This window comes from Eurytemora carolleeae, unplaced genomic scaffold (assembly GCF_000591075.1).
Source record: "Eurytemora carolleeae unplaced genomic scaffold, Eaff_2.0 scaffold1730, whole genome shotgun sequence".
Lineage (NCBI taxonomy): Eukaryota > Metazoa > Arthropoda > Copepoda > Calanoida > Temoridae > Eurytemora > Eurytemora carolleeae.
In genome coordinates, this window is record NW_019397618.1 from 39,408 (window position 1) to 52,890 (window position 13,483).

The 13,483-nt window shown below is 32.5% G+C and overlaps 1 protein-coding gene across 2 annotated transcripts in view; it reads right to left on the minus strand.

The window, feature by feature from the left end:
• The window catches only part of LOC111715205 (oocyte zinc finger protein XlCOF6), a 13,608-nt gene extending 154 nt beyond the window's left edge, over positions 1-13,454 (minus strand). Inside the window, exons 1-17 of one of the 2 annotated variants that reach the window (XM_023490496.1) lie at positions 13,436-13,454; positions 12,957-13,016; positions 11,377-11,462; positions 10,842-10,994; positions 10,263-10,316; positions 9,819-9,896; positions 9,687-9,745; positions 7,895-7,999; positions 7,200-7,326; positions 6,996-7,049; positions 4,674-4,791; positions 3,750-3,842; positions 2,395-2,537; positions 1,884-1,998; positions 1,489-1,563; positions 997-1,056; positions 160-399 (exon numbers count right to left, since the gene is read on the minus strand). In XM_023490496.1, the coding sequence (XP_023346264.1) occupies positions 160-399; positions 997-1,056; positions 1,489-1,563; positions 1,884-1,998; positions 2,395-2,537; positions 3,750-3,842; positions 4,674-4,791; positions 6,996-7,049; positions 7,200-7,326; positions 7,895-7,999; positions 9,687-9,745; positions 9,819-9,896; positions 10,263-10,316; positions 10,842-10,993 (1,473 nt within the window). In that variant the 5' untranslated portion in view covers position 10,994; positions 11,377-11,462; positions 12,957-13,016; positions 13,436-13,454. The other variant, XM_023490495.1, reaches the window with a different exon arrangement.
• Between the last annotated feature and the right edge of the window lie 29 nt (positions 13,455-13,483).

A 13,483-nucleotide genomic window follows, 5' to 3' on the forward strand; every position in this document is an offset into this window, starting at 1 on the left:
GGGGGGGGGGGGGGGAGTTAATCAGAAAAAATATTTGTTAGATAACAGTTTGAAAGGAAACAAAAATAGCTAAAAAATTTAACAAATGCTTATTTGGCTTGCATAGATCCAGGATCCAGATTGACATGGATCCTAATTTTTAGTAGAATCCAACAGTACCTGAACTCCATGAACCGCATCAATATCATCAACTACATAAAAATGTCCGTCTTGGTCGAACTGTTCACTGATAATCTGATGATCAGCTGATTCTGGTTCCACCAGCTGGTCATCGGCTGTTCTATCTGTCAGCTGATCAACAGCTGATCTGTCCGTCAGCTGACCGATAGGTTCACGGCTGGCTATATCGTTGTGCGCCTGCGCCCTGTGTATTTTCAGCTGCTGTTTACGTGCAAATGACTAAAGCAACAAAATGAAACTATAGAAGTGGAGAAAAAAATTAATTTCTATCAAAATTAAAGGAATTGTTGTTAGTTTTAAAATTACGGAGACATTTTCCCTTTAAAGAAAGATTTACGAGCTTCAATTAATGAATAGATTTAAAATTAGCTGTAAAAGGCTTTTCTGTGATGAATCGTTAATTCTAAATTACAGAAACGTAAAAAAAATTATTTGTTTTATTATGGTTTTTATACTTCATTTAAATTCTTTTCAGGCTAGAGATGGCAAAAACATTGCTCATTTTATTAAGACTTATACGTTTATTCGACTTTAATAAGGTTCAACAAAAATTTTAGAGGTTTAACAAATTTCAGAATAGTTCATTCTAATGCAAGATTTTAACACTGAGAGAAGATACATGGAAAAATGAAGCTAAAACGATCGTTTCTTGGTTAGTTTTACCCTCACATTTTTTCTAATGGTACAAATAAAAGCAAACTTTTACTGATTGCAGCTTTGAAATATTGGAACCTTACTTTTATCAGTATCTTTAGAAAGTCCTAAATCCTTGAAAATCCTAAAGTAAAGAATCACGTTTTCCCCATATTTGTTTACCTTTTCACATGATTGACAGTTGTATGGTAGAATACCCGTATGCTGGGAACCTTCATGAATCTAATCCAAATATATTTATTACTAGCTGAAGTGCCCCTCGTTGCCCAGGTTACTCATAGTTATCCCTGCCGTTTACCCGCGCTTGGTCTTTAACAAAGAGTGCCCTTCGTTGCCCGTGGAATTTTAAAAAAATCATTTTTTTTAGCCTATGTCACTCCCAGGGTACCCATGGGTTCCCTAAAAAATTCAACCAATTTGGTCCAGCCGTTTGGCCTGCTATAACAGAGAACATAAAAATTAGCTTTATTTTATAGATGTATAAAATCAAATTAAATTTCAAATCTTACAAGTATGACGATTGCTGGTTAATTCTTGTCACCTTGAAACTTTAAAGGATTTTACGAAAAAAGTTAATAAAGGTTGTTAACAAGATCAAAATAAATCTACTTATATTATTTGGTTTGTTAGAGGTTACGTAAAGTAAATATATTCCTGGAGATTTGATTTTGATGTAAAACGTTTCCCACAGTATTTGCAGGCGAAATCTCTCCGCCCCTCGTGGATTACCTTGACACAATATTAATTAATTAATTGATTGCCAGATAAATCATTAATTAATAAAATGATTCCCATATAGCTCATTGATTGATTAATTGATTACCAGATAATTCACTGATTGATTAACTGATTGCCAGATCGCTTATTGATTGATTGATTACCAGATAAGTCATTGATTGATTGATTAAGTGCCAGATATTTTTTTGATTGATTGTCAGTTAAATCATTGACTGATAAATTAACTACTGGAAAATTCATTGGTTAATTAATTGATTGACAGATAATTCACTAATTAATTGATTAAATTGGATTACATGATTACGACCTACCTCTATGTGTGTTTTCAACTTAATACTGCTTGTAAGAAGTTTGTTGCACTGAGCACAAGAGTACATTTTCCGCGGAATCTCTTCACCACGTGCATTTACTCCATGCTTTCGCGCTCTATAAGAATATTGTGTCTAAGTGTCAGTGTACATAATTTAAGTCAGTCAAAATCAAAATCTTTAAACCTTTCTTGGATACATAATGTGAAAGATATTATTGTTTTTCTAGCTTAAAAAAGTGATTAAATCTAATTTTTTTACATTGTTTCTGGAGCAATAATCGGCAAGTCGAGCTTAAAGTAAAATAATAAATGTTCATTGTTCAAGGAGAAACACACGAAAATTCATCCAATTCTTTGGTCAAATAAAAGCATTTTAAGGACCGTTGTGAATTGTACGTACCACACTGTAAATGGAAATATTAAATATTTATATTAAAAATAATACAAAGACAATAAAGTTGATTAGAAAAACAAGAATTACTATTTAAAATCTTGTTTAATATTTATCCTACCTATGACTTGAGAGTGACATGGCCGTAGCGTACTTTAAAGAGCAGTACTCGCAGGCAAAAGGCCGGTCAGAAGAGTGCTTCAATCTCACGTGGTTTTGTAATGTTGTGTTGTTGATAAAACCTTCCTTCTTACATATATCACACTGAAAGCAAGTAAAATTCATTCAAATCTTTAAAAACGTTGGTTACATCTTAAATTTTCAATTCTAGTTGAAAGCAATTTGAGCAGTAAGAGCAAATACTTTCACCTGTAGCTTAAAAATCAACTTTTTAAGTGAAATCATAACTGGAGTCTAGCAGTCAGTAAGATCTGAGGATCTTTATAAACTAATGTGTGTTCTACATGCACAATTTTCTACATTTAATCACGTGTTCAACTCCATATAATTAATTGAGATTTTTAATGTAACTATTTAAAGGCCAATTTTTATAAAGAATAACCTGATTTTGTTTTATAATGCAGAACCTGAGTTTTATGGTTGAAAATGTTTTATAATTTAACTTATATATATATAATATTTAGCCAAAACCTATATATTGTTTTTAAAAAAGCCTAAGCCTCAAAACTTTGTAAATAATGAGTTTTATCTTTCAGAACACAATGGGTTAGTTGCCCCCTTCTAACCTGAAATTGTGTTTCTTTCTCCAGGTCTATAAATCATCCGTAATAAATACTTAAGGCTAATAAACGTTGAATGTTCTTTACACAACGTTGGAAAATTTTATTCCTACGGATGATTTATAAAATATATGTAGATAATTGTGATTGTTGTGATTCCTCTAAATAGTTCCGGGCTTGTATCCGTGCTTTAAACCAGGTGAAAAATTGCAAATATCTAAAATGAGCTTAAATAATATCCTGACTTCTCACAAATCTCTCAACATAATTCTCATGCTAGGCTGGCACGAGTCCTGTTGATATATAACCTCAACTTGCTCCACTGACTCGCGGAGAAATTCTACTGATCTTCAACATGCAGATATCTCCCCTGCGTGTTTGACTCCTGAGATGGTTCCGTTCTCTTCTAATCTGAGTTGGTTCAGTTCTCTTCTACTCCCACCTACTAATTTTGACATCCTGAGTCTAAGGAAGTCTATATAAAGGTGAGGATCAAAGCTCACAACCTTTGAGCTCTGGAACTCGGTCTAATTAATTTTATTTAATCAGTGCAAATAGAGGTGAGCCGAAGAGAAAGAGTTCATGCTCGCTCTTATGTTTGTAGTTATTACCTGGTCTCCTATAGGTAAAAATGAGCACACAGTCATCTTCATATTTCATTATTTTAAGAAGCCTTTCCCTCAGAAGGAGAAAAGACTTATTTTTTTAGCCATTATGCATTAGAATCAAACCTTACCTTAAGTATATTGTTTGTTTGTGAACAGGTTTTGCTGTGATGTTGACGGTAATACCATTTCATTAAAACTTTATTACAGTTGGGACAGGTTACCTAAATACCATTTCATTAATACTTTATTACAGTTGGGACAGGTTACCTAAATACCATTTCATTAATACTTTATTATAGTTAGGATAGGTTACCTCAATACCATTAATACTTTATTACAGTTCGGACAGGTTACCTAAATACCATTTCATTAATACTTTATTACAGTTAGGACAGGTTACCTATAAACCATTTCATTAATGCTTAATTATATTTAGGACAGGTTACCTAAACACCATTTCATTAATACTTTATTACAGTTAGAGCAGGTTACTTAAATACCATTTCATTAATACTCTATTACAGTTAGGATAGGTTACCTATAAACCATTTCATTAATGCTTAATTATAGTTAGGACAGGTTACCTAAACACCATTAATACTTTATCACAGTAAGGACAGGTTACCTAAATACCATTAATACTTTATCACAGTTAGGATAGGTTACCTAAATACCATTAATACTTTATTACAGTTAGGATAGGTTACCTAAATATCATTAATACTTTATTACAGTTAGGATAGGTTACCTAAATGCCATTGATACTTTATTATAGTTAGGGCAGGTTATCTAAATACCATCATTAATACTTTATTACAGTTAGGATAGGTTACCTAAATATCATTAATACTTTATTACAGTTAGGATAGGTTACCTTAATACCAATAATACTTTATTACAGTTAGAATAGGTTACCTAAATGCCATTGATACTTTATTATAGTTAGGGCAGGTTATCTAAATACCATTTCATTAATACTTTATTACAGTTAGGATAGGATACCTATCTATATTGTATAAATATATATACAACTAGTTGTATATTCATCTTACCTTCGTATTCCCATCTTGATGTTTCCTCTTAATGCCCTGATGATGTTCTGTTACATGAGTGTGCAGAGTCTGTTTATATCTAGCCTTGTAATCACAGTTCTCATACGGGCAGGTCAACCTGTACATAAAGTACATATTATACTAATACCAGGTCAACGTGGGGAGGAAGGCCAGCCACAACAATTTATCGTCCGAGCCACATTTTCCTTATTTTCTCGTCCAAGCTACCTCGGAATCCTCGTCCTTGTATTTAAACGTTTCCAATTCTCGAAGATAAAATTATTTTAAAAAATCTGGCCACGCTAGGGAATAAAATAAGGATAGACTAGACTACTGCAATGATAACATCATGTTAGAATCATCTTCAAACCCATGAGAATTTAGGTAAAACTTAAATCGCTTCTGCCACCGAAATGTAACCTTCGCAATATAAAACAAGTAGCAACAAATTTTGCATACCTCTGCCTATCATTTTTCACATTGAGCCACCCGGAAAAGTTCTATGGTTTTACTATAATTAACAAAAAAATTTTTTTTTCGATTTACAAAAATTAAATATTTAATTTTTGCCCTAACGTGGCCCGATTCTTAAAAAAACAGTTTTATCTGTTAGGATTAGACACTGAAATAAAAAAAATATTGGAAGGACAAGGATTTCGAGATTGCTCGGACGAGCACACCTCCCCGGAAGCGATTTTGACCTCGTTGTTGCGACCATTTTTCTAATTAGTATATTTACGCGTATGAAACCGAAAGAAAAACTAGTTAGAGAAGACGATGAAATCAAACTCGGTCCCATTCTGAATTGCGGCGTAAAATACCGATGGCGCGCAAGTTCAAAACTTTGAGTTTAAACAAAACAGTGAAGTGGTTGGAACTACTTAATTTTAAATATTTCTTGGTGCATATGAAACGATTTTTGACATAAAGTTATATTGAAATAGTAAACATTCAATGTTCGTTTTTGTGTAATGATGGTGTTTTTAGTGGATTGACTTTTTAAATTAAAATTCGAGAACAAAGGGAAAATCTCGACATCGATAATATAAAATTGTATCTTTAATAAATCATCATAGTTGACAGTTTCTTTGGGTCACTAAAAATACCGGTTTTGGCTCTAAAAAATAATTTATATCTGTAGTTTGAGAGTATTTGATGGAATAGAAGGAAAAAGTGAGTTCCATCTTAACATTAAAAAAAATAGTGAAAACATTCACCAACTGAAAATGGTTATTTGTATATTTTTATCCTGTGGGAGTTAAACAAATAGATGAAATATGAAATATTTAGTATATTTGTGTTAGACTGAGTTTCACTCATAAGTTACAAGAAGAAAAATTGTAGTTAAAAATGTTTTTGATTAATTCGGGGGGAGCGTACATATATAAATGCAGAAAACGCCACAATAAATGTAGCCCTAAGGCATTGAATAAAACGTCCCTCCAACTAAAACTTTGCTGCAATGGATAAATATGAGTTTCAAACATAAGAAAAAATTGTGACGGATAGATTTATAAAGATATTTATGTATAAAACTTCAATATCTTGTGCAAACAAAATCATTACATATATAGTTTTTTTTAGATATTTCCTAGTAAATCAGAAAAAATATTTACTATTATGTTGTCCTCAACATAAGTTCTTTGGTAATTTCTATGTAGATTCAGTTTTGGAAAAGAAAATCAGGAAAAAAAATTCTGTTTTGTATTTTTTCTACACTGTTTGGTATGAATTGGAAAAATTTAAATATTTCGAATTTCTGATCTTATGAGGAGTAGATGAAAAAAATATCTTTTTCCTCAATTTCTTTGATTCAGTGAAATGGAAACCAACAGAAATGTATAGTGGGTTATTTGCTTGATATTCACATAAGCTGGTATCGTGCTAAAATATCCTGGACTTTTATGAAGTCAAAAATCCAGCATTAATTGGTAACTCAAGGCATAAATTTTTATCAATTTTTTTTTTCTTTTCCTTCAAAACTGTAAAATGGGGTTTCAAAAACACAATATAAACAAAAATAGATTCAAGAAGATTTTTTTCTAATTCGTATGCTTCCTCAAAATTTTCTTAATTTAGATCCAATGGTATTTTGGCCGTAAAATCCAATGGGCCCGATGAAATATTTTGATAAAAACAGATTTGTATTCCCATGCGTTTCATTCAACTTATAAAATAAATTTTAGAGGTGGTCGTAACAACGAGGTCAAAATCGCTTCCGGGGAGGTGTGCGAGACAATGATGAGAATGAAAATTATTTACAGAAGAACAAGTGGAATCTTAGAATTTGAAACTGAGTAAAATAACAATAAAATAGATTACCAAAGATATTGTCCATCTCCATGCATCTTCCAATGATGCTCATCCAATAAATGTCTGAAAACAAAAATCATAAAAATCGTTTCTAAATATTTTGTAATAATATCAAAGTCCGTATCAAAAAACAGTGTTTATGAAGTTACTTCAATAGAAAATCGTTGTTTTCCTGTCCTTTAGTGTGTTCTTACATCTGAGGTATTCACTTACTTGTAGCTGTATCCCTTCGTACAGACTGTACACACGTGTTTTTTTGCCACGTGGTTTTCCATGTGTGTGAAGAATTTCTTGGCAGATAGTCGAGCCGCAGCGCACTGACAACATTTATATAGGTTCCCTGAACAATAGATTTCAGGTTTAATAATAACAATGAAGACATTGGTATTATTTTATACAGAGATAAACAGGTATCTAAAACCTATCCAAACTCTAATTTTCAAGTCCTTAGATCTTTGCAACCTGCAGTCAAAGTCATAGGCATTTGCTATTTCTAAATATGAACTCTAATAGATCCACCAGTCAAACCTTGCAATATCAAAGGTTTATAACATCAGGTTACAAAGATAAAGCGATCAGAAAATAGACAAGTTCTTTTACTAACATGTGATGGTGAGCTAGGTACGGCTAATACAATTACTACTTCTGTTTGCTAGTTCAGCCATTCAGCAATCTTATAAGCTGAAAAAAGTTATGAAAGGAACATGGAAAAGCATGGCATAGGTTACATAAACAACGATGGTGAAAGATATTAAAACAAACAACAATTAATGGGTAGAGATCGGGCTGAAAAACCCTAATGTGGGCAAGACTTTAAACTCAAGTCCTCATTTAGGAGCCTTAAGCCATCCCTGCAAAATGTGATTTGCTTGATTTGATTTGATGATTACTGTCTATGACAATCTAACCTTTATGATTTCCTTTATCCTCTTCACTGAGTTCTCTATTCTTATGTTCTATTCTTGGTTTAAAGCAAAGAGGACAGGGTTTATCTGCAGGTTCATATTTTACACCTAAAATAGGTCACTATCAGATACAGGTTGTCCCACATCATATTGGTTGTATAAAGCTCTAATTTGCGTTTTCCGGGGCTAATCAGAAAATATTAAAATAATTAAAAGCATAATATAAAAATTTGTTTGCAGAAAATAATAGGTTTTTATAATAACATGGGCGTATTTTGGCGTTAAAGCTAAGAGATATGGGACGCTCTGCACGTCCCGCAAAGACGACTTCAAGGTCGTCTTGGATGTTAAAAAATTATTTGCGGCATTTATTTGTCAATTTTATTTTTGAAATAAAATTCTTGACTTAATCACCAAATTCCTCGCATTTCCAAAGTGTGGTCTGCTTTTTTGTGCTTTAAAAACTATCGGAGATGTGAAGAATTTCGTTCAGATTTCTTAAATATTGGTTTTTAAATTTAAACGAATTTCTTCATATTTCCGGTAATATTGAAACATAAAAAAGCAGACCATATTTTGGAAAAGCTATTACTAAGGGAATATTTTGATTATTGTTTCATACATATAAAAGAAGGTTAACGAATGAATGTTAAAAAAAATTTCTGGACACTCTGTATTTGCGATAAATTTTATGTGCCAAAAAATCTAAATTAAGATTTTTTCATCCATGCCATGACACAGTTCAATCAGGATGACTTAAGAGGAATATTTTTTTAATTGCCTTCGTGAAAACATGAAAAATTCCCTGTTTAAAAGAAACATGATCTTGTGATATAAGGGAGAGTTTCCGTGTTTTCTTGTTTTGATTGAATACAAAATATTGTTAAAAATTGTTTTCATTTCAAGTTTCTACATTTTTTAAACCATGAAAATTACAAATTATTAATGATCTGTGTAAAAATGATCATCGAAAAATGTTATGTAAAAATATGAATCTTATTGCAAAAAATTGCAATATATCAATGGATAAACATTATGTTAAACAAAATTTAACTTACTCCATGATACCTTCAGATGACAATTAGAAACTACCATTTATTTTTGAATTTTTAGATCTCAGACATAATCTAATTATGTTGACAATTTTGATTATCAAGAATTAAATGAGTTAATTTGTTTGTTTTTATGTATCTATTATGCCTCTTTTGCAAGTTCGAAATAAACTTTCAATAATAATAATAAAAAGAATAATAAATATATATAATGATAATGTAACAATGGGTGATTTTGTTAATCTTTTACGATCAGCGATTCAAGGATCTTTTTAGATCGCTCAGATTATAGCTGGCTAGGGGCATAACCCCCCCCCCCTTTTATACCGTTCGGTTGGACTTTTGAATCCTATTTTGAATTCTAACGGATTTATTTGAGTTTGCATGTGAATTCTATAAATAACCCAAGCCAAGCTGAAAGTTCCGTTATTCCAGAAGCACGGGGGCTGGGGGGGCTAGCCGGCCAGCGCCCGGGGAACTAGGGTTAAATGAGAGCCCAGGGTGGAGCGAAATGAAGGGAAAAGAATCAGTTGGTCGTCAGCTCCCTTAAACTGAGGTTCCCTTGAAGATTCCCCATCACTCTGAAACTGCTTCAATTCATAATATCCTATTAGTATAGTATCAATCGTTTTATTTTGTATCTTTGTAAATAATAAATTGTAAGAAAAACCGACTCGACGAATATTATATTTACAAGTGTTTGCATTTATTTATTTTCTTTCATATACAATAATAACACTTACCATTTAATGATTCAGTTTGTGTTAATCCTTTATGAACGTGAACATGTTGGTGAAAAGATCTGATAAGAAAAATATATAAATATGTTAAAATGTTACAGAACTAAAAAATTAGAAATGTGCTGAATCCTTCACCTGATAGTTTTTAGACCAGATTCAGAGCATTCATCTTTACAGCAAGTATAGAAACCCTTACTCTTCTCATCCTTTGATCTACAATCATATAATTAAAATGATAAAATAATTACAAATTCACAAATGTTACAATTATTATCACTAGAACAATACATCATACAGTTGTACTGATGTAACATTACAAGTTTGACCTGTGTCCCATATACAAAGTTCAGAAATATTACAATTATTAACACTAGAACAATACATCACAGTTGTACTGATGTAACATTACAAGTTTGACCTATGTCCCATATATATAATTCAGAAATGTTACAATTATTATCACTAGAACAATACATCACAGTTGTACTGATGTAACATTACAAGTTTGACCTATATCCCATATATATAATTCAGAAATGTAATGATAAAAAATCACTGAAAGAATTAGATATAACCTACTTGTGACTAATGGCTGATTTCTGACAAAGTACGCATTCCCTTTTCTGTAGTTCCCTGAATAATTAACATTGATTAATGCAGTTCTCCTAAGAAAGGAGAAACTAACCTCTAATCCCTTGTCTTTATCTAGGAAAGGGGAAACTAACCTCTAATCCCTTGTCTGTATCTAGGAAAGGGGAAACTAAAACGTTTATACTCCAATAATATTAGTAATAATAAGAAGTCAACCAACAAATAAAAAAAAGAATGAAAGATTCAGATAAAGATAGCTTAAATCTTATTTATTTTTGTTTATCTAAATTGAGAAGTTTAGAGATGACTGTTAAAAATCAAACCAATCGGTAATCGGCATCATACATTTGAAAGTAGACATAAAATAAGATGAACTCTTGTAGGAGAATAAGTTCAGAAATAAAATTTTAAAAAACAGGATTTAAAAAAATGTAAGCCTCCACGTAAACGTCTAAAAAAGATTCATGGACCCCCCCCCCCGCTACCCCTCCAATTCGAATCGCTAATAAGGGTCGAAGTGGAAGGGGGGAAGCGTAATATTTCTCAAAATTTCACTAACTCTAGTACCTGATTCTATCATGGATAGCCTCTCCTCCCTTCTCCTGAGGTTTGCCTGGACCCTGGTGACGAGACTGATCTTCATGAACATGATAAACTTCTTGATGAATAGGTTTATGTTCCTGTGCTAAGAGATGTTGATCCTGTAATTCCAACTCCATACTGGGCAGAGATATTACTTAAACCACAACAAAGACAAGGTGTGGGGGGGGGGAGACGAGGGAGTTCCATACAATAATTTAAATTAATTGTTAAGTAATCACTAAAAAAGTGCGTTTGATTCTGAAAATTCCAACATTAAAAACATCGGTTTCTGCATGAAACGATAATTTGCTATTGGCCTTGCTTCATAAAGGAAAACTTGTTTGTGGTATGTGCTACTTCTCATATATTTTTACTCTAAGAATATAAAAAGACGTAAAAACGTCCGCAAAATATGAACAATTTTGTTGCTCGCCGGCTATAGGGTGGGATGAGAAGGATGACGAAAATAGGCCGCTTTATTACTTGGATATCATTGATGTAAATACGTTTTAACTCTTTCCTTTCCGGTGCTGTATCATCGCAGGTAACTATTAAGATATCTCCATTTTCCGTCCTCACCACTTGAACCTTGTGATCTCCCAGTATCTAGAGATATAGTAGAGTTAAACCAATTATTAAGATATCTCCATTTTCCGTCTTGACTACTTGAACCTTGAGATCTTCAAGTATCTACAGATATAGTTGAGTTAAATTAATTATTAAGATATCTCCGTTTTCCGTCTTGAACCTTGATATCTCTAAGTATCTCCAGAGGGGGTAAGGCCGGCCGCGCCCGTATAACCTCCATCCCGACATTTACTCACAAACTTAGACTTGCGGCAACGCGCTCACCCGTAGCACTTCCGCACACATATATCTTCCGGCTAAATGTCTTGCGATTTTCTCCTGAAATATAATATTTAGTACATCTCGGCTGATGTTATTCTTTTTTTAAATTTTTTTGAAGGAAGAGATAAATTCAATTTTTACCAGAAATAACACAGTTTTGTGTGCAATTCGGTTTAAAATTATCTTAATCAATCTATCCATCTATCTACTTTTCTACCTGATTTTAGATAATTTAAGACCCAATCGCAAAACTGCGTTATTTTTGTTAAAGATTGAATTTCTCCTTGCCTTCAAAAACATTTTTAGAGAAGATCAACATCAGCAAACATGTACAAAATATTACATTTTGGGAGGAAATCGCAATAAACCACAGTTTTATAACAAAAATTTAATAACTATTGCCCCAGTGAGCGAGAATGTTCACTTATAAAACAAAAAATATGATGAAGAAAGCGCTATGTTTGTGAGCAAATTGCGGGATGGAGGCTATACGGGTGCGGCTTGCTTTCCCCCCCCCCCTCATCCAGAAGTATAGCAGAAATAAAAATTTTATTAAGATATCTTCGTTTTCCGTCCAAGTTCCTTGAATCTTGTTATCTCCAAGTATCTAGAGATATAGCAGAATTTAACCAATTATTAAGGTATCTCAGTTTCCGTCAAAATTACGTAAACCTTTGGATATCTTCGTTTTAAGTCCTATCCAATTGAACCATATGATTTCCAAGTAACTGAAGATACAATAGCATTAACCCAAGTATAAGATATCTCTATTTTCCGTCTTAGCTACTTCAACCTTGAGATCTCCAAGTAACTAAAGAAACAATAGCATTAACCCAAGAATAAGATATCTCTGTTTTCCGTCCTATCTACTTCAACCTTGAGATCTCCAGGTAACTAAAGATACAAACAATAGCATTAACTCAAGAATAAGATATCTCTGTTTTCCGTTCTATCTACTTCAACCTTGAGATCTCAAAGTAACTAAAGATACAATAGCATTAACCCAAGAATAAGATATCTCTGTTTTCCGTCCTAACTACTTCAACCTTGAGATCTCCAAGTATCTAGAGATAACACAAAATAAGACCAATTTATAAGATAACTCCGTTTTCCGTCCTGACTACTAACCCTTGTTATTAAACAAATTATTAAGAAATCTACATTTTTAGTCCTGACTTCTCCAGGTAACTGAAGATATAGCATTTCAAAATTCCGTTTTTCCGTCTTAAATCTTAAATTGAAGAATTTGACCTCGTTTTCTGAATTCTCCTTGAAGTAAGTTATTTTCTGGACATCATCCCTGCTCCCCACCTGATATAATTTGAATTCAGAACATTTGGATACTTAAGTCAATATCCCAGTGATGTAAATGTTCTTGTATTACATTCCAAGCCTTCCTCATGGTGTGTATTTTTTTCAAATTTCAAAGATCTTATTTATTCATTTAATAATCATTACCCCCCCCCCCCCCAAATTTTCTAATAAAAGCCACGAAAAGAATTCTTATATTAGAGAAAAGTGGGAAAATGATATCTAAAAAATCCCCTAAATGCTGAATCTAATGTTTGTGGGGGGAAAATAAGTCGTTGAATGAAAATTCTTGAAATGAAAATCAATAATGATGTGGAAAGGGAACAATGGATTTCTACAAAAGGACTGTTTCTAAAAATCAAGTAAGACTAAGATTGTGCCCGTTTTAGGGATTTTAGCATTTTCCCTAGAAACAATACCTAGATCCACAGGAATTGTTCAGCTATTAACATGATGGGGCAACATCA